The following is a 22097-nucleotide window of genomic DNA, read 5'->3' as shown; positions in this document are numbered from 1 at the left end:
AGTCCTGGAAGACGAAAACGTTACAGAAATAACACCTGGGGATTGTTTGCCTGAAGTAAACTAATGATTTTTCACCTCATATATTCTCTTGGAAAGGCCTTGAAGACCTAAGGTGGACAAATGAGCAGGACTGCTTTTTATCGAAGTAAAATTCTCCTTCCTGAACCCCACATATTATTTTTTCATGCCTTGAAGATCTGAATTAGAAAAAAGGAGCACAGGAAAATGTTTTCATAAAGCAAATTTCTGCTTTTCGCCTGAAATAGTCGCTTTTGAGGCCTTGAAGAACTTAAGTAGGGAAAAAATAGCTGGTGACTGTTTGCAGGAAGCAAATTTAGCCTTTTTTTACCACATAAAGTCTCTTTGATGGCCTTGAAGCCCTTAGGTTGACAAATAAGCAGGACATTTTTTGCATGAAGGAAAATTATCTTTTTTTAATGCCGTATACTATCTCTTCAGGCCTTGAAGACCTTAGAGAAATAAAAGCTAGACTTTGCATGAGACAAATTTCTCCTTTCCCATCTCAAATATTCTCTTTTGAGGCCTTGAAAACCCAAGAACTTACAGCAGTAACAGCTGGAGATTGATTGCAGGATTCATTTATTCATTCAATCGTATTTATTGAGCGCTTACTGTGTGCAGAGCATTGTACTAAGCGCTTGGGAAGTACAAGTTGGCCACATATAGAGACGGTCCATACCCAACAGCGGGCTCACAGTCTAGAAGAGGGAGACAGACAACAAAGCAAAACATATTAACAAAATACAGTAAATAGAATAGTAAATATGTACAAGTAAAATAAATAGAGTAATAAATATGTACAAACATATATACAGGTGCTGTGGGAAGGGGAAGGAGGTAGGGCGGGGGGATTGGGAGGGGGGGAGAGGGAAAGGAAGGAGGGGGCTCAGTCTGGGAAGGCCTCCTGGAGGAGGTGAGCTCTCAGTAGGGCTTTGAAGGGAGAAAGAGAGCTAGCTTGGGGGATGTGTGGAGGGAGGACATTCCAGGCCAGGGGGAGGACGTGGGCCTGGGGTCGACGGCGGGACAGGTGAGAACGAGGCACAATGAGGTGGCTAGCGGCAGAGGAGAGGAGGGTGCGGGCTGGGCTATAGAAGGAGAGAAGGGAGGTGAGGTAGGAGGGGGCGAGGTGCTGGAGAGCCTTGAAGCCAGGATTGAGGAGTTTTTGCCTGATGCATAGGTTGATTGGTAGCCACTGGAGATTTTTGAGGAGGGTAGTAATATGCCCAGAGCGTTTCTGCACAAAGATGATCCGGGCAGTGGTGTGAAGTATAGATTGAAGTGGGGAGAGACAGGAGGATGGGCGATCAGAGAGGAGGCTGATGCAGTAATCCAGTCGGGATAGGATGAGAGATTGAACCAGCAGAGTAGCGGTTTGGATGGAGAGGAAAGGCCGGATCTTGGCGATGTTGCGGAGGTGAGACCGGCAGGTTTTGGTGAATGATTGGATGTGAGGGGTGAACGAGAGAGCGGAGTCAATGATGACACCAAGGTTGTGGGCTTGTGAGACGGGAAAGATGGTAGTGCCGTCAACAATGATGGGAAAGTCAGGAAGAGGGCAGGGTTTGGGAGGGAAGATAAGGAGTTCAGCCTTGGACATACTGAGTTTTAGATGGCGGGCAGACATCCAGATGGAGATGTCCTGAAGGCAGGAGGAGACACGAGCCTGACGGGAGGGAGAGAGAGCGGGGCAGAGATGTAGATTTGGGTGTCATCAGCGTAGTTGAAGCCGTGGGAGCGAATGAGTTCACAAAGAGAATGAGTGAGTGTAGATAGAGAACAGAAGGGGACCAAGAACTGACCCTTGAGGAATCCCTAGAGTAAGAGGATGGGAGGGGGAGGAGGAGCCCGCAAAGGAGACTGAGAATGAACGGCTGGAGACATAAGAGGAGAACCAGGAGAGGACGGGGTCTGTGAAGCCAAGGTTGGCTAGCGTGTTGAGGAGAAGGGTGTGGTCAACAGTGTCGAAGGCAGCTGAGAGGTCGAAGAAGATTGGGATAGAGTAGGAGCTGTTGTATTTGGCAAGATGAAGGTCACTGGTGACCTTTGAGAGGGCGGTTTCGGTGGAGTGTAGGGGATGGAAGCCAGATTGGAGGACGGGCCCGGGGCTCCTCTGACCATCCGGGCATCCCGGAAGGCGGGGATAGTGGGCTCTCTGTGGTCCCGGCCCCCACAACCTAAATGACTGCCCAGTCCCACATGGTTCCCACTCTGGGACTCCTTTCTAGTACAACTTCAACGTACTCATCATTCTTTTTCCACGATTAATACTAGCTTTATGTTTCAACTCTGGGCATTGGAGATATTTTGTGGTAGGGAGAATAGGCACCCTAGCCCATTTGGTTAGACATGGTCGAATGCAATATTCAGATTGACTTGGCAAAAAAAGAAAAGGACCCCAAGATCTCATTCCAGTTCTTCCTCTGAATGACTGTGTGTCACAGGCACCTGTAACATTTTTGAAAAGTTTAAGCTCCTTGTTTGCAAAGAATGTACCTTGGCCTTCTGTTGTGCGTCAATTTGATTTGAGTGATTGAATAAATATTGATTAAAAATTGAAGCATATTATACAATGAATAATAATAGTAACAACAGTAAAAGTTGGAAGAGAAATCATAATGGCGTTTATTGAGTGGCAACTGAGAGCAGTAAATGGTTGGAAATATTCAGCCTGTACCCATGCTCCTGGTTTCTAGGGCAGATTTGAGGATCAGAATTAAGCCTAAAACACCCTTCTGCAGCTACCTCTTCCATTTTATTTAATGGTATTTGTGAAACACTTACTATGTACCAGACATTGTATTAACCACGGGGGAGGATGCAAGGTAATCAGGTTGGACACAGCCCATGTCCCACATGGGGCCCACAGTATTCATCCCCATTTTACAGATGAAGGAACTGAGAAGCGACGTGAGTTGCCCAGGGCCACACAGCAGACAAGTGGCAGAGCCAGGATTAGAACCCAGGTCTTTCTGACTCCCAGGCCCGTGTTCTACCCTCTTCTGGTGGTGAATAAAGGGGGTGAACCCAAGTGCAGACATCCATCCCCTGGCCTGGGAGCTAGATTTAAATGCCAGAGATGAACAACTGGTAAAAACCCTTCTACCAAACTAGTCAAAGCCATTGATAATAGGCAGCGTGCAGCCAGGAAAAGGCTGTAACGACAAATGCCACAGACCTTTGCAGGCTGCCCAAGTCTGTCTAGAGTCAGTCCTTGGGGAGAGAAATAACAGGGTCAGAGCGTGAAATGGAATTTTCTATCTCCGGTGAAAAGACTCCCAAACAGGAGTCTCCCCATTGCCATCTGTACGTCCCTGTTCCTCAGGCTGTAGATGAGGGGGTTCAGGATGGGGGGCACCACGGTGTAGAACACGGTTACTAGCAGGTCCAGCTTAAAGGACGAGCTGGAAGTCGGTTTTAAGTGAGCGAAGGCGGCTGTGGAGAAAAAAACGGTGACGACGACGATATGTGGCAGGCAGGTGGAGAAGACTTTGGCCCGGCCCTCAGAGGCTGGCATCCTCAGCACGGCCCGGAAGATGCGCACGTACGAGACGACGATGGACACGAAGCAGAAGACACTGAAACAGGCACCAGTGGCTACAGCCGCCTTGAAGGCAGTATACGTTTTAGAACAGGAGAGTTTTATTACTGACGGGATGTCACAGAAAAACTGTGTGATCACATGGGACCTGCAGAAAGGCAGGGAGAATGTCGCAGCTGAACCGAAGATTCCTAACATTGCCCCGGTAAGCCAGGACCCGACTGCCATCTCAAGGCAGGTCCTGTGGTCCATGATGACCTCGTAGTACAGAGCACTGCAGATGGCCAAGTATCGGTCGTAGGACATAACCGTGAGCATGCAGAACTCTGTGCCGGCAAAAAAAGCCACGAAGAATACCTGGAAAAAACAGCCCAGGAAGGAGATTTCTCTATGGTTGGTCAGGGAGTTGAGGAAAGATTGTGGGACGGTGACGGACATGTAGCAGAGGTCGAGGGCGGACAGATTCCTGAGGAAGAAGTACATGGGGGTGTGGAGGCGCCGGTCGAGGATGGTGATGGCGACGATGAGGAGATTCCCCGTCAGGGCGGCCAGGTAGACAAGGAGGAACAGCGCAGCATGCAACAGCTGCAGCTCCCGGACCTCCGAGAATCCCAGCAGCAGGAATCCCCTCACTCCCGTGAGGTTAGCCATTTCCCAAGGATTGCTGAGACCACCTACAAAAACAATGAAAAGGAAGCTATTTCAGAGCCTCAACAGACAGTGACAGTCAGATGAATCCAACAATCGTATTTATTGAGCACTTACTTTGTGCAGAGCACTATACCAAGCGATTGGGAGAGTGCAATGTAGCAGAATTGACAGACATATTTGCTTTAGAAGAGGACTTTACAGGCTAGAGGGGGAGACATACATTGAAATAAATTTCAAATATGTATATAAATGCTGTGGGAATGAGAGTCGGGAGAATGAAAGGTGTAAATCCAAGTGCAAGGGCAAGGCAGAAGGGAGAGGAAGTAGGGAAAATTAGGGCTCAGTCGGTGAAGGCCTCTTGGAGGAGATGTGATTTTAAGAAGTCTCTGAAAGTGGAGAGAGCGATGGTCTGTTAGAGTAGACACCCAGGCCTAGTGGAAAGAGCGAGGGCCTGAGAGTTAGAAGGACCTGGGTTCCAGTCCTGGCTCTGCCTCTTGCCTGCTGTGTGACGTTTTGCAAACCACTTCACTTCTATGTGCCTCAGAGGTTCCCTCATGTGTAAAATGGGGATTAAGCCCATTAGTCCCGTGTGTAACAGGGACTATGTCCAACGTAATAACCTTGTATCTACCCCAGCGCCTAGAACAGTGCTATCAAATGCAATCATCATTATTATTATTATATGAAGAGGAGGGGAGTTCCAGGCCAGTAAAAGGGCATGGGCTGGGGTCAGTAGCGAGATAGATGAGACCAAAATACAGTGAGTAGGTTGGTTTTAGACGAGCCAAATATGTATACTGGGTGACCATGAGAAGCTGCTCCTCTTAACCTTCAACCTTCAGGTTGCTGACCGCAACCAGATAAATGATCTCTCACCAGATGTAGCCTCCTGTTTCATGGCAAATCTGGAGTAGGAGAGCCTTTTATCTCCAAAGTCAGCTTAACCCTCATCTAGTTTTCAGTGACTGCCCTCTCAAAGGACCGTGTCTAATGAATTGTTCTTTTCCTCAGAACTGAGTACGGTGTTCTTCAGATAGCAGGTGATATTAAACACCACTGAGACGCAGACATTACCAGCTCTGACCATGGTTCCCCACTCCTCTGGAACCTGCAGTAGTTGTCTGTCCACCTCTGCGTCATACAGAAACTCCTCACCATCATCGTTAAAGCTCACAATCACTTCGCTCCCTCCTATCTTACCTCACTACTCTCCTACTACAAGCCAGCCCGCACACATCGCTCCTCTAATGCCAATCTATTCAACGTACCTCATCTCTCCCGCCAACCACCTCTCGTCCACGTCCTGTCTCCTGCCTGGAATGTCCTCCTTCTTCGTATCTGACAGACATTCACTATTCCCACCTTCAAAGCGTTATTAAAATCAAATCTCTTCCAAGAGCCCTTCCCCGACTAAGTCCCAATTTCTTCTTCTCCCACTCCTTTCCGTGTCGCCCTTCACTTGAATGTGCCCTCTTTCTTCACCGCTCACTCCATCCCATGGCATTTATATATAGATCCATAATTTATGTATTTCTATTAATATTTGTCTCCCTTTCTAGACTGTAAGCTCCATACAAGCAGGGAATATGTCTGCCAATCGTACAATTTACTCTCCCGAGCACTTAGAACGGTACTCTTCACAACGTAAGTGCACAAGAAATATGATCTATTGGCCACCCAGAACATTAATTCACCGATCCATCCCCATCCATCCCCATCACCCACGCAGTATATCCAGCGGATCGAGAGCCATGGAGACGCCAGCAGGAGAGATCCGTTTTACACATGGAGACGTGAGGAGATTCTAGTTCTCTATCACCGCCTTCTCCCCTGTAAGACCCCAACCCATCAATGTTCGCCCCCCTCCCCCCGCCCAAACTCACTGGTCAGACTGAAGCGAGGGGGCTCTGGTCTCTGTTGTCCTTCAACCATCCCCTCAGCTCCCGGACGTCGGCCACAGAAGGATCTCCGGGAGGTGTGCGAGGTTCTGGCTCTTCTTGCTTCCTTCCTGGAGCGTGTCTGGCACTTGGTAAAGCCAGACCTTTCCGGATAACCTCCCTGCCGCTCCTGCGGGACTGCCCCCGGGGGACAGGTCACACGTTGGGCTGAGGGGCCTCATTATGTCTTGTTCGGGCCTGGCTCCCCGGGGTTCCGTTACTGCTGGGGATCTTGGAGACCTTGGGTGGGGTAGTGGCCCTGCCCCACGTGACTACCCCACTGGCCCGTAACACGGGCGTGCGGCACACAGGGAGAGCCTCCGGAGTAACTGTGGAGATGACAATGAGGTGTCCATCTTGTTTTTTTGTCAGTGGCCCACCGGCTTCATCCGCTTTACGGCTGTGGGGCGGCCATTTTAAAATGGTTTGGATGTACCAGTCCTCCCTCCTCCAGACCTCACTTTAACCCTCCCACTCTTGATCCCACTCACTACCTTCCCTGTCCTCTCTAAGACTACGCTCCTTCTTTCAACTGCCACCCCCCTAACGTCTCCCCACCCTCCTACCCACAGCTCCATTCACTGTCCTGCCCCATCCCCTCTGCACCTCCTGCATACATTTATTACTGCTATTATTATTACTATTATCATTATTATTGTGGTACTTGTTAAGCTCATACTGTGTGCCAAGCAGTATTCTAAGCGCTGGGATAGATACAAGTGAATCTGGTTAGACACAGTCTCTATCTCACCAAGCGTTCACACTCTTAATTCCCATTTTGAAGATCAGTTAATTTAGGCACAGAGAAGTGAAGTGACTAGTTCAAGGTCACACAGCATTAACTTCTGCGTTGCCGTGAGAATTTTGGTGGGACTTCCAAGTGCAGGTAGGTACTGACTTCCAGCTCTCTCTCTGGGAAATTTGCACCTGACTTTCATGGTCATTCACTCATTCATTCAATCGTGTTTATTGAGCGCTTACTGTGTTCAGAGCACTGTACTAAACGCTTGGGAAGTACAAGTTAGCAACATGTAGAGACGGTCCCTACCCAACAACGGGCTCACAGTCTGGAAGGGAGAGACAGACAACACAACAAAACATGTGGACAGGTGTCAGGTCATCAGAATAAATAAAAATAAAGCTAAATGCACATTATTAATGAAATAAATAGAATAGTAAATATGTACAAGTAAAATAAATAGCATAATAAATCTGCAAAAACACATATACTGGTGCTGTGGGGAGGGGAAGGAGGTAGGGCGGGGGGAATGGGGAGGAGGAGAGAAAAAAGGGGACTCAATCTGGGAAGGCCTCCTGGAGGAGGTGAGCTCTCATTCGGGCTTTGAAGGGAGGAAGAGAGTTAGCTTGGCAAGGCTGGAGTCAGACATGCACATCCAATCAGCTGTCGGGAGACCATGGTTTAGTGGCAAGAGCACGGGCTTGGGAGTCAGAGGACATGGGTTCTAATTCTGCCCCTGCCACTGGTCTGCTGTATGGCCTTGGGAAAGCCACTTCACTTCTCTGTGCCTCAGTTGCCTCGTCTGTAAAATTGAGATGAAGACTGTGATCCCCACATGGAACCACCTGATTACCTTTTATCTAACCCAGCACTTAGAACAGTGCTTGGCACATAGTAAGGTGCTTAACAAATATCATTATTAGTCTTTACATTATTATTATGATCCTGTTCTATAGAATTCTTCCCTAACGCACAATCTCAGTCATGACAACCTCGCCAGTTGCTTTATCACTGAAGTATTCAATTCTCACCCTCACTGTATATATTCAACTCAACATAGAATGCACTGCTCCATGGAAGGCACATCTCCTTCAAGAGGCCTTCCTCAGCTAGGCCTTAATTTCCTCTTCTCCCACCCCTTTCTACATCACCCTGATTTGCTACCTGTTTCACCCACCCAATCCCAGAACACATATGCACATATCTGTAATATATTTATTGATATTAATGTCTGTCTCCCTGTCTAGACTGTAATTTCGCTTTGGGAGGGACTGTGTCTATTATTATACTCTCCCTAGTGCTTAGTACAGAAGAATCCCCCCCTCCCCGATCTCCGCCACTGGCCTGCAGTGTGGTCTCGGGAAAGCCGCCTATTCTTTCTGTGCACCAGTTTCCTCATCTGCTAAGTGCCCAGTACAGTGCCTAGTATCTGGTAAGTGTGCAATAGATATCATTGATTAACCAATCAATCTGTAACTTTCATTCACATATCATGGCTTTCGGCAAGCATCGCAGCCTAGTGGATAGAGCACGGGCCTGGAAGTCAGAAGGACCTGGCTTCTAATCTCGGCTCTGCCATGTGTCTGCTGTGTGACCTTGGGAAAGTCACTTCACTTCTCTGGGCCTCAGTTACCTTATTTGCAAAATGGGGAATAAGAGTGTGAGCTCCATGTGGGACAGGAACTGTGTCCCACCCGATTAATTTGCATATATCCAGGTGCTTAGACCAGTGTTTGGCCCATAGTAATAGTATTGTTATTATTCCCTGTGTTTTAACTCATAAATTTCCTGGAACCTTGGTTTCTTTCATACACTGTGGGCAGATATCCAATAACCCATTATATTGTAAACTCCACGAAGGCAAGGATTCCATTTTTGCTCTTCCTCTCTCTTAGACTGTAAGCTTCAGGCAGACCAGACACTGTGTCCAACGACCCTATCCCAGTGCTTGGCATACAGTAGGAGCAAAACTGGGATTCAACATCAGTTCTCCCTCCTACTGAGACTGGGAGCCCTAAAAGGGACCTGATTATCTTGTATGTACCACAGGACTTAGTATAATGCTTGACACATAGGACGCGCTAAAAAAAATACCACAATTATTGTTATTATATTATCTATATCATATATCAATATATCCATTTTTATTATAGTGCTTATAAAATACTCTAGGTATCTTACTGATTTACAAACTGTAAATTAAGGAAAAGGGGCAGGTTTGAGCATAGGCTGAGGGATAGAAATAAGTTAAATTGGTCTCTAGACTGAGCGCTCACTGTGGGTAGGGAAAACATCTACCATATCTGTTGCATTGTCCTCTCCCAATCGCTGAGTACTGTACTCTGCACCAAGTAAACACTCAATAAATACTATCGACTGATAAATGTGGGTAGGGAACGTGTCTACAACTCCGTTGTATTCTCCCAGCCACTTAATTCAGTGCTCTGCACACAGTAAGCACTCAGTAAATACAATTGATTGACTAATTATTTGAATGTGTGCAGGGAAGTTCTCTGCCAACCATGTTGTATTGTACTCTCCAAAGTGCTTTAGTACAGTGTTCTGCATTGTAAATGCTCAATAATTATCATTGATTGATTAATGTTGTCTTCTAGTTTGAGACATGTTTAGGGATAAAAGAAGAAGTGCTTAGAGTTAAATACTGCTAGTACTATTATCTTGATTACTACTAGTACGAGAAATAACATTAAGCATTTACTATATGCAGAGCAGAGCACTGTACTGAACACCGGGAAAGAGTGCACAAGAGGGAATTAGGCACAGATCCTGTCCCTTGAGAGTCTCACAATCTATGAATAAAGATGGGGGAGAGTACTTGAGACACACAGTGAGAGCAATGAAACAATAAAACATTAAGAGAACATAAGAGACAAGGACAAATACACATTAAACGAAATAAAAAAAACAAAAGACATTAGGGAGCTAGTGACTAGAGAAGTAGGACTTCAGGTTCTTTGTGATTTGGAGTTCATGGCATACCCAAAGTCACAACAATGGCTACAACAGTCACTAACCTTCCCAAGGATTAAGGAAGTCTCATGCTGCAGATGTTGGGGCGAATGGTCAGTAGAAAGTGTTGTTATCTTGTCCCTAATCTCTGATCATGGCTCCTCTTATATTTTCAACAAAATGATAAACCATTCCTCCTCAGTTCTAGGGATGCTATGCATGAATCATATGCATGCATATGCATCATATGCATAATCATATACTATGTATGTATCAGCCTCCTCTCCTATCTCCCATCTTCTTGTCTCTCCCCACTTCAATCCATACTTCACTCCGCTGCCCGGATTGTCTTTGCCCAGAAACGCTCTGGGCATGTTACTCCCCTCCTCAAAAATCTCCAGTGGCTACCAATCAACCTACGTGTCAGGCAGAAACTCCTCACCCTCGGCTTCAAGGCTCTCCATCACCTCGCCCCCTCCTACCTCACCTCCCTTCTCTCCTTCTCCAGCCCAGCCCGCACCCTCCACTCCTCTGCCGCTAATCTCCTCACCGTGCCTCGTTCTCGCCTGTCCCACCGTCGACCCCCGGCCCACGTCATCCCCCTGGCCTGGAATGCCCTCCCTCCACACATCCGCCAAGCTAGCTCTCTTCCTCCCTTCAAAGCCCTACTGAGAGCTCACCTCCTCCAGGAGGCCTTCCCAGACTGAGCCCCCTCCTTCCTCTCCCCCTCCTTCCCCTTTCCATCCCCCCCGCCTTACCTCCTTCCCTTCCCCACAGCATCTGTATATATGTATATATGTTTGTACGTATTTTTTAATCTATTTATTTATTTATTTTACTTGTACATATCTATTCTATTTATTTTATTTTGTTGATATGTTTTGTTTTGTTCTCTGTCTCCCCCTTTCTAGACTGTGAGCCCACTGTTGGGTAGGGACCGTCTCTGTGTGTTGCCAACTTGTACTTCCCAAGCGCTTAGTACAGTACTCTGCACACAGTAAGCTCTCAATAAATACAATTGATTGATTGATTGATTGATTGATGAATGATAAGAGAAACAGTGTTTCCTCGTGGATAAAGAATGGTCCTGGGAGTCAGAAGGAGCAGGGTGCTCATCCTGACTCTGCCACTCATTGCTTTGTGATTTTGGGCAACTCACTTCACTTCTCTGGGTCTAAATTATCTCATTTGTGAAATGGACATATTTGTTAAGCACTTACTATATGCCAGGCACGTTACCAAGTGCTGAAGTGGAGACAAACATATCGGTTTGGACACTGTCCCCACCCGACATGGGGCTCACAGTCTCAATCCCCATTTTACAGATTCGTTAATTCATTCAATCATATTTATTGAGAGCTTACCATGTGCAGAGCACTGTATTAAGCACTTGGGAAGTGCAAATCAGCAGCATCTAGAGATGGTCCCTACCGGACAATGGCCTCACGGTCTAGAAGATGGGCTCACAGTCTGATGAGGTAAATGAGGCCCAGAGAAGTAAAGTGACTTCACACAGCAGACAAATTGCAGAGCTGGAATTAGAACCCATGACGTTTTGACTCCCAGACCCCTGCTCTATCCACTATGCCATGCTTCTTCTCACCGCAGTGCTAAGTACAGTGCCTGGAACATAGTAAACACTTAACAAATACTATCATTATTATCATTATTACTACTACTAATAATAATGATGTGGGTCTTCATTATCTCTTATGTCTGGAAGTGTTAATATAGGAAGTCCACGCCCTTCTCTTTGCCTACAGTTTTGTTGGGTACCTGGTGCATTCTGTATAGCTTTTTCAGGTCTGAACTCTACTAATTTCTACTGTTACTTTCGAATTTCCTGGCTAGCTTCCCCTTCACGTCCTACCTCAGTGACTAGCTGAAGCAGTGGGTCCACTGTCCCTTTCTTCTCTCAGGTGGGCCTGCTCTTTCTCCCAGGCCTCAGTAATTGGACTCAGTTGCTGCCCCAGCAACTGGTATTCACTGCAGGCAATGGTAGCTTGGAGCATAGGCTTGCCAACAGGCGACTAGATTACTACTATTATAATTCCTACTAATAGAACAGTTACTAGTATTACTAGTTATAATAGTAACTATAATATTAGTAGTAGTGATAATAATGGCGATCTAGTAATAGTAGCAGCAGCTGTAGAAGGAAGAGGAGGAGGAGGAGAAGAGGAGAAGGAGGAGTACAGCTTGGCTCGGTGGAAAGAGCCTGGGCTTGGGAGTCAGAGGTCATAGGTTCTAATCCCAGCTTCACCACTTGCCTGCTGTGTGACTTTGGGCAAGTCACTTAACTTCTCTGTGCTTCAGTTACCTCACCTGGAAAATGGGGATTAAGATTGTGAGCTCGACGTGGGACAACTTAATCACCTTGTATCCCCCAGTGCTTAGAACAGTGTTTCACACATAGTAGGTGCTTAACAAATACCATTATTATTATTATTGTTATTATTATTATTATTATTATTATATTAATAATAGTAGAAGTAATAGCAGTAGCACTGATGAGAAACAGTATGGCCTGGTGGATAGGGCACAGGCCTGGGAGTCACAAAGACCTGGGTTCTAATCCCGGCCCCACCACTTGTCTCCTGTGAGGCTTTGGGCAAGTCACTTCACTTCTCCGGACCTCAGTTACCTCTTCTGTAAAATGGGGATTAAGATTGTGAGCTCCATATGGGACCTGTGCTATGTCCAACCTGATTATCTTGTACCTATCCCAGTGCTTAGTACAGTGCCTGGTACTTAGAAAGCACTTACCAAATACCATTTACATCATACTAGTGCTATTATCACTTCTGTTGCCAACTTAACATGGTCTTTGCTCCTCGTACATAAACATATATAGGCACACACACACACACACACACACACACACACACACACTCACACATACATCTTGTCAGAGCTTGGTCTAGTGGAAAGAGTATGTGCCTGGGAGTCAGAGAACCTGGGTTCTAAACCCAGCTCTGCCACTTGTTGCTGTGAGACCTGGGACAAGCCACTTAACTTCTCTGTGCTTCAGATTCTTCATCTGAAAAATAGGAGTTCAATACTTGGGCTGTGAACCCTATGTGGGACAGCTACCATGTCTGATCTGATTAATTTTCATGCACCCTAGTGCTTAAAATAGTACTTGACATAAGAGTGCTTAATGAATGCCATAGTTATTATTATTTTCATTATTATATAACCACTCCGTGTTCCTATTAGATTCAGCTCGCACCCTCCTTTCCCTCACAGGCACACCTTCTCGTGTGATATGTTCCCAACTCTCTTGTCTCCAGTCTCTGTCCCATGAACCTTCCTCTTGCCTGGAGCCCCCTCTCACTTCAAATCCACCGGTCCACAGCTCTCCCCATATTCCAAGCCCTCTGAGAGAAGCAGTATTGCTTTGTGGATAGAGCATGGGCCTGGGAGTCAGAGGGGGCTGGGTTCTAATCTCAGCTCTGCCACTTGTCTGCTCTTGGACCTTGCGCAAGTCACTTCACTTCTCTGTGCCTCAGTTACCTCATTTGTAAAATGGGGATTAAGACTGTGAGCCCCACCTGGGACAGGGACTTTGTACAACGTGATTTGCTTGTATCCACCCCTGTGTTTGGTGCAGTGCCTGGTGCAGAGTAAGTGCTTAACAAATACTACTATTATTATTATTTAAATTCAAGGATGCCTATCCCAATTAATTTTCTTTTTTCTAGGTCACATCATCCCTACTCTCTTTTTCAGCCTTTTTGTACTCATCTCTTCTCATTACACTTCAATATATACCATATTACCTACTCTACTATAAGACCACTTTCTACATTTATAAATTACTTTCATGCCTATCTCCCCCGCTAGACTGTAATCTCTTTGTGGGCAAGGATTGTGGTTTTTCTATTATATTTTCCCAAGCATTCAGTAGAGTGTTCCAAACACAATAAACACTTATTCAATACTTTGATAGACTGTAATCCATTTGAGGCTGGGAACCATGTCTTCTACCTCTATTGTAGTCTCCCAAGGGCTCACTACGGATCTCTGTACACACAGTAAGTGTTCAGTACTTTCAGTTGATTGACTAATTGAAAATTGACGCTACCTTGAGAAGAGATTGGATGTAAAAGAGTTCTGAATGACTCGGCACCAGATTCTTTATGATTCTCTAACAGTGAAATATTATTTATAACAATAACAATAATAATAATAACAATACTGGCATTTGTTATTTGGTATTTGTTTGTTAAGTAGTTGGTATTGAGAAGCAGCATGGCATAGTGGATAGAGTACGGGCTTGGGAATCAGAAGGACCTCGGTTAGAATCCTCGATACACCACTTGCTTGCTGTGTGGCCTTGGGCAAGTCACTTTACTTCTCTGGACCTCAGTTACCTCATTTATAAAATTGGGGTTGAGATTGTGAGCCCCACGTGGGACAGGGACTATGTCCAACTCGATATGCTCGTATCCACTCCAGCGCTTAGTACAATTTCTGCCACATAGTAAGTGCTTAACGAATACCATCATCATCATCATTATTATTGTTGTTGTCAAGCCATTACTATGTGCCAAGTACTGTACTAAGTGCATGAGTAGATACAAGGTAATCAAGGTATGGGGCTCACAGTCTAAATACGGGTAAGAACAGTTATAGAATATCCATTTTGCAGACGAAGGACTAAGGCACAAAGAAGTTAAGTGACTTGTCCAAGGTCAGCCAGCAGATAAAGGATTAAAGCCCAGGTTCTCTGACCCAGAAGCTCGCACTCTTTGATCTGGGCCTTGCTGCTTCTCAAAAGCAATCCCTCTGGAGTGATCATACTCACTCGGGAACTGTTCATCATTCTACTGTTGTGTCAGAAGTAGGCAAATCGAGTCCTCTCCTGAGACATAAACTTTGAGAAGTGACTAATGAGGCACTAAGGGAATGATTAGTTCAGTTGGAACATAAGTCTCTGTGGGGGTGGGGTGGGGACGAGGTTCCTCGGAGCTTGGAGACTAGAGCTATACTTAAGTGAGCCCCAAAGCTACCGAGAGAACAAAAGCTTTCACCAAACCTAATTCGTATTTTCTGTTGTAAACTCAGGCTGGGGAGGTTCAGGCCCTGGGGGATTCGTTTGTCTAGATAAGGCTCTCCTGAGAGAATACAGCACAGATTTAATGAGAAGCCACAGTTCAGAACCCTGTGTTTAACAATCTGCATACCGCTGTTCCATCTAAGAAAAAGATTGTGATTTTTACAGCTTTCACCTTTGTCTTCATCTCTCCCGCTGCCAACGTCCTTCCTACTACCTGGAACTCTCCCTTTCCACATCAGGCACACCACTACTCTCCCCTTCATCCAAACCCTGTTGAAATCACATCACCTCCAGGAAGTCTCTCCTGATTGATCACTGATATCCCCACTTTATATCCCCCATGACTGCCGTTTCAGCACTTCTGTCCCACTTAAGCATTTGGGTACTCATTATCGGGAATAATAATAATAATACTGATAATAATAATAATAATTACGGTATTTCTTAAGCACTTACTAAGTGTCAGGCAGTGTACTAAGAACTGGGGTGGATAGACACAAATTGGGTTGGACCCAGTCCCTGTACACATGGGGCTCACAGCCTCACTCCCCATTTTACAGATGAGGTAATTGAGGCACATAGAGGCTGAGTGACTTGCCCAAGGTCACGCAGAAGATAAGTGGCAGATCCGGGACTAGAACATATGACCTTCTGACTCCCAGGCTCATGCTCTATCCACTGAGCTATGCTGCTTCGCTGTCCATATCTCACACACTCTATTAATTGTAACTCATGTACAAATCCTCTTTCCTTCTTCCCATTTGAAAGATGAGGGAAATGAGGGCAAGGGAATAATAATAATGAAGATGATAATAATGATTGTGCTTGTTAAGCGCTTACTATGTGCCAGGCATTGTGCGAAGGGCTGGGGCAGATACAAGCCAATCGGGTTACAATCGGATACAATCGGATACAAGCCAGTCTAACCATATTCAAACCGCTGCCCGGATTGTCATTGTCCAGAAACGCTCTGGGCATGTTACTCCCCTCCTCAGAAATCTCCAGTGGCTACCAATCAACCTACGTATCAGGCAGAAACTCCTCACCCTTGGCTTCAAGGCTCTCCATCACCTCGCCCCCTCCTACCTCACCTCCCTTCTCTCCTTCTACAGCCCACCCCGCACCCTCTGCTCCTCTGCCTCTAATCTCCTCACCGTGCCTCGTTCTCACCTGTCCCACCGTCGACCCCAGGTCCACGTCATCCCCCTGGCCTGGAATGCCCTCCCTCCCAACATCCGCCAAGCTAGCTCTCTTCCTCCCTTCAAGGTCCTACTGAGAGCTCACTTCCTCCAGGAGGCCTTCCCAGACTGAGGCCCCTCCTTCCTCTCCCCCTCCTCCCACTCTCCACCCCCCGTCTTACCTCCTTCCCTTTCCCACAGCACCTGTATATATGCATATATGTTTGTACATATTTATTACTCCATTCATTTTACTTGTACATATCTATTTTATTTATTTTATTTTGTTGATATGTTTTGTTTTGTTCTCTGTCTCCCTCTTTCTAGACTGTGAGCCCACTGTTTAGTAGGGACCGTCTCTATATGTTGCCAACTTGTACTTGCCAAGCGCTTAGTACAGTGCTCTGCACACAGGAAGCCCTCAATAAATACGATTGATTGATTGATTGATTGATTGATTGGGTTGGACACAGTCCCTGTCCCACTTGGGGCTCACAGTCTCAACCCCCGTTTTGCAGATGAGGGAAATGAGGCAGAGAATAATAATAATAATAATAATAGTGTTTGTTAAGCGCTTACTATGTGCTGAGCACTGTACTAAGCGCTGCGGTGGATCCAAGCCAGTCGGGTTGGACACAGTCCCTGTACCACATGGGGCTCAGAGTCTCAACCCCCGTTTTACAAATGAGGGAACTGAGGCATAGAGAAGGGAAGTGACTTGCCCAGAGTCACCCAGGAGACAAGTGGCGGAGGCAGGATTAGAATCCAGGTCCTTCTGGCTCCCAGGCCCGGGCTCTAGACAGTACACCAAGCTGAGTGTCGATGTTGATTTATTTTACTTGTACATATTTATTCTATATTATGTTTTTAATATGTTTTGTTTTGTTCTCTGTCTCCCCTTTCTAGACTATGAGCCCGCTGTTGGGTAGGGACCGTCTCTATATGTTGCCAACTTGTACTTCCCAAGCGCTTGGTACAGTGGTCTACACACAGTAAGCGCTCTATAAATACAATTGAATGAATGAATTAATCCCCCCGCCCTACCTTCTTCCCCGCCCAACAGCACTTGTATATATATATATATATATATATATATTTGTATAGATCTTTTGCACTACTTGTTTTACTTGTACATATTTACTATTCTACTTATTTTGTTAATGATGTGCATATAGCCTTAATTCTATTTGTTCTGACGATTTTGACACCTGTCTACATGTTTTGTTTTGTTGTCTGTCTCCCCGTTCTAGACTGTGAGCCCGTTATTGGGTAGGGACCGTCTCTACGTGTTGCAAACCTATACCTATACTTCTGCACACAGTAAGCGCTCAATTGATTGATTTAATTGATTAAATGAATGAATGAATTATTTTAGAGCAGATCATGACCCTCAGCAATGTATTCTGATCTGTCCACTTTCTCCTCTTTACCTATGCTCTGAACTTCACCAGAAGTGAACTTCACCAGAAATCTAACCATCGTCACCTTCTCTCTTCTTGACTCCTGTCTCTGACCTCCCATGTAATCCTTCCTGCACATTTTCTCCTTCCTGGAGATCTTCATGTCCTCCTGCATTCCCAGATTCCTAGATGCAAACACCACTGGGGACAGGACCATTTCTTACAATAGTTGTGTAACACAGCTGTTCTTCTGTATCCTGCCGGAGAAGACCGAGTTCTTCCTCCTGGCCGCCACAAGCGCTGGGTACAAAGCTCTGCACAGAGTAAGCGCTCAATAAATACTATTGAATGAATGAATGAATGAATGTCCAGATTTTCCAGTCAATAGTATTGATTGATTAAGCAACTACTAAGTGCTAGTACCTACCAGGTGCCCTTAAGGAGTTCACTGTCTAACAATTGTTATTATTTATTGAGCACTCCTAAACAGTTGGGAGAATATTCAAGAATTAGTAATCAAACAATCAAAAGTATTTATTGAATACTTACTATGTTTAAGTACTTAGTACTTGGAAGAGAACAATAGAGTTAGTAATAATAATAATGATAATTGTGGTATTTGTTAAGCTCGTACTATGTGCTAGGCACTGTACTAAACACTGGGGTGGATACAAGCAAATCGAGTTGATCACAGTCTCTGTCCTGCATGGGGCTTACAGTCTTAATCCTCATTTTCCAGATGAGGGGACTGAGGCACAGACGAGTGAAGTAATTTATCCAAAGCCATATAGCAGACAAGTGGCAGAGTCGTAATTAGAACCCATGACCTTCTGACTCCCAGGCCCGTGCTTTCTAAACTACACCGTGCTAGGGAAGAGATCCATGTCCTCAAAGAGCTTACAATCTAAACGATTTCAGGTAGCAGGAAGCTACTGAGTATAGAGGCGTTGATATAAGTGGGGGTGATGAGTATGAAAACATTCCCTGCCCTCAACGATCTCACTTTCTTGGAAGGGTCATGGTGTAAGGAATAGGGCACAGGCTTGGGAGTCATAGGGTCAAGTGTTTTAATCCCAGCTCCACCAACTGTTTGCTGTGTGACCTTGGGCAAGTCACAACTTCTCTGGGCCTCAGTTCCCTCATCTGGAAAATGGGGATTGAGACTGCGAGCCCCACTTGGGACAGGGACTGTGTTCAACCCAATTTGCTTGTATCCACCCTAGCATTTAGTACAGTGCCAGACACATAGTAATAGATCAACAAATACAATATTAATAATTATTATAATAATAATAAAATAGCAGAGAAGACAATTCCCGTTATAGATCACAGACAATTGAGCAGCTACTGTGTGCCACAGTGGTGATTGCAATGCACTGAGCCTTCACAGTCCCACGCCCCCTCCCCCCACCTCGGCCCCTCGCCCCTATTTTCCTGCAGTCTGCATTGTCAAAGAACTGGCAGGGAGAGCAGTTGCCACTTGCAGTCACCGAACAGAATATCTCCAGTCAACCATATTTATTGAGCACTTACTGTGTGCAGAGCATGTCCTAAACGCTTGGAAGACGACAATATAACAATATAACAGGCACATTCGCTGAGCACAACGAGCTTACAGTCCAGAAGGGGTGAAAGACATTAGTATAAATAAATAAGTTACAGATATGTTGTTCGATGAATTACAGATGTTCAAGATCTCATCATCTGCAGACACCCCTGAGCTTTCCCGATGTGGTCAGGCATCGCTGAGTGTGTCAGACGGTGGCGTTCCCTGACTAAACCCTCATTTCCTCTTCTCCCACACCCTTCTGCATCGCCCTGACTTGCTTCCTTTATTCATTTCTCCCGTCCCAGCCCCACAGCACATATGTACATATCTGTAATTTCGTTTATTTATATTTATGTCTTTCTCCCCCTCCAGACTTTAAGCTCGCTGTGGGCAGGGAATATATCTGTTTATTGGTATAGTGTACTCTCCCAAGCGCTTAGTACAGTGCTCTGTATTCAATAAATATGATCGAATGAAATACGATTGAATGAATGAAGTAGGACTAGGGGCCGGAAGGATATTTTCCACTTTCTTGAGAACAGCAGGAGAATAAAAAAAGAGCAACAGCAGCAGCTGCTACAGGAGAGCCCCAATACGGCTAGAGGTACAGTGGCCACTTTTGCCCCGCGGGTAGCCCAGGGACCAGGGACCACTAGGTGATGAGTGAAGCCTACCCCAGCTCCAGGAAAGAACCCTTCAAGATCCTCATCACTCCTTCTTCGAGGCTTACCCTGGCAAATTAAAATTCTTTCCTCGGGGGGATTGAGAGCCGAGTTCATTAGTTCCTTGCTATAAGCATCGCCAGGGAATGTCTCCTTTGTTATTTAAAAAGCTCTCCCCATCTACATTGAGAAGAACTCATAAAGGGGCTGAATTTTGTCCCTGTAAAATAAGGGCTGGGGGAGAAAGGAATAATGTCAAATCTCCTTTCTGTGACTGTTAGAAAGCAGCTTGCTTTCTCCAGTCTCAGTTATCCTGTCTTTCCTTCCCTCTAGAACATACGTTTCTCCATCCCCGCTGGTAGGCTGCCAGGAAGGGTGTCCCCCAGGACTCCGACTCCTCTCCCCTCCGCAAACCGATGGAAGTAGCTGCAGCAGAAGGACGAGAATAAGGGAAATTCTGTCCTGCCTGGCAGGGCACCACAAAAATGGGAAGAGATTTGGGCTGTTTAAATGGAATGCAATTCTTTCGGAAAATAGGGAGAAAGTCGATTCGTATTTTCAAAGGAACGAACCATATTTTCAGCGGGAAAACTCTGACCAAAACCTTCGAGAGTGCCAGAAAAGTAATACACATTCCTCCTTGAGTACCAAGGTCCTCCCGAAATCTGACCTCTGCTGGTTTCTCCTGTCCCATACCTGACCTTTCTGATTTGGTCAGAGAAGGAGATAGCGACAGCTAGAAGGGAATCGGCTGGATTAGTATTTTTGCTGGCTGGAACGATCTCTGAGGGTTTGGGATTGGCCCGTGCCTCAGGTGATCTGTTGTCCCTGGCAACTGTCTCCTTTTCACCAGGCAGATCCTGGCCTGGCGCCCTGCTAGGGATCCATTTGATGATTTTCAGCACTTGGATACCTGGGATTCTAGCGCCAGCTCTGCCTGGAGATGGCTGACGTGACTGATGATTTCCCTGAACCTGGGTTCAAAAATCCGGGTGAATTCCTCGATTGCTACTTTTTATTGCTGATCTCTCCCTTTAGATTGTAAACTTCCCACAGACGGGGTCTGTAGTCTATTGTTGTGCTCTGTATGCAGTAAGCACTCAATAAATACCACCGACTGATTGATTTTACTTCCCTAAGAGCCTATGAGAGTGTTGTGTACAGAAGAGGTGCCCAATAAACGCTGATAAGGATTGGGTTAATAAAGACAGCCAGGGTGATGATAATGATTCGGCCCAATGAGAAAAGGAGAAGCATTCCAACTGGTTTCTTTGAGTTTCCCTTTTCAGCCTCTCTCCTCATTTAATCGTATTTATTGAGCGTTTACCTTTTGCAGAGAGCTGTACTAAAAGAGAATAATATAACAATAAACAGAAAACCTCCCTGACCAACTTCACGTCTGCTTCCTCTCTTATCCTCAGTTGTGACCCCGGAGAAAATCCAGAATCAGCGATGAGAAATCAGACCTCAGTGACCGAGTTCATCCTCCTAGGACTGACAGACAATCCAGATTGGAAAATTGTTATCCTTTTATTCCTGCTACTCACTTACTTGTTGAGCATCACTGGGAACCTGACCATCCTCACTCTCACCCTACTTGACTCCCACCTCCGGACCCCAATGTACTTCTTCCTCCAGAATTTCTCTTTCCTAGAAATTTCGTTTACGTCGGTCACCATTCCCAAACTGCTGGTGGGTAATTCGACCGGGGACAGGACCATTTCCTATAATGCTTGTGTCATTCAGATGTTCTTCTTCATCTTCCTGGGGGGACGGAGTTCTTCCTCCTAGCCGCCATGTCCTACGATCGCTATGTCGCCATCTGCCGGCCGCTGCACTGCTTGACCATCATGAGCTGGAGAGTCTGCACCCTGCTAGTCCTCTGCTCCTGGCTGGTCGGCTTCCTGATCATCTTTCCGGGCCTCATCATGGGTCTCCAGCTGGAATTCTGTGACTCGAACGTCATCAACTATTTCACCTGTGACACTGCGCCCATGCTGGAAATCTCGTGCACTGACACGCAATTATTAGAGAAGATGAATTTTATATTTGCAGTTGGGACACTCCTGGTCACTCTGGCACTAGTCGCTGTGTCCTACGCGGCCATCATCCGCACCATCCTGAGACTGCCCTCCACCCAGCAAAGACAAAAAGCCTTTTCCACCTGCTCCTCCTACATGACACTCATCCCCCTCTCTTATGACAGCTGCATATTCATGTACTTCAAGCCATCCCCCAAGGAAGGTTTAGACTTCAACAAGAGGGTGGCGGTGCTAAACACTTCCGTGGGCCCTATGCTGAACCCCTTTATCTACACCCTACGAAACCAGCAGGTGAAGCAGGCCATCAAGGACGTAGCCAAGAAGGTGATTTTCTTAAAGAAAAAATAA

General features: G+C 45.9%; 1 protein-coding gene and 1 pseudogene across 1 annotated transcript; one reads left to right on the top strand and one right to left on the bottom strand.

Moving 5' to 3' along the window:
* Positions 1-3225: 3225 nt before the first annotated feature.
* LOC119923009 (olfactory receptor 14A2-like) lies at positions 3226-17575 on the bottom strand. Its single transcript, XM_038742598.1, has 4 exons — positions 17527-17575; positions 3835-3885; positions 3368-3735; positions 3226-3231 (listed from the first exon to the last, which is right to left on the bottom strand). The coding sequence occupies exons 1-4, from the start codon at positions 17573-17575 to the stop codon at positions 3226-3228; spliced, it is 474 nt and encodes a 157-aa protein (XP_038598526.1).
* A 3584-nt stretch (positions 17576-21159) lies between these two features.
* Positions 21160-22097, top strand: LOC119923015 (annotated as a pseudogene).

The sequence above is a fragment of the Tachyglossus aculeatus genome, unplaced genomic scaffold (assembly GCF_015852505.1).
Source record: "Tachyglossus aculeatus isolate mTacAcu1 unplaced genomic scaffold, mTacAcu1.pri scaffold_136_arrow_ctg1, whole genome shotgun sequence".
Classification (NCBI taxonomy): domain Eukaryota; kingdom Metazoa; phylum Chordata; class Mammalia; order Monotremata; family Tachyglossidae; genus Tachyglossus; species Tachyglossus aculeatus.
This window is presented reverse-complemented; position numbering and strand designations above follow the sequence as displayed.

Bases quoted from the DNA above. Each gene is read 5' to 3' on its own strand.
- LOC119923009 (XM_038742598.1), bottom strand. From the start codon at position 17,575: ATGGTTAGATTTCTGGTGAAGTTCACTTCTGGTGAAGTTCAGAGCATA. The intron at 3,886-17,526 runs GTAAAGAGGAGA...TTGCCGGCACAG, and splicing joins TGGTGAAGTTCAGAGCATAG to AGTTCTGCATGCTCACGGTT. The intron at 3,736-3,834 runs GTGCTCTGTACT...TCTTCGGTTCAG, and splicing joins CCGATACTTGGCCATCTGCA to CTGCGACATTCTCCCTGCCT.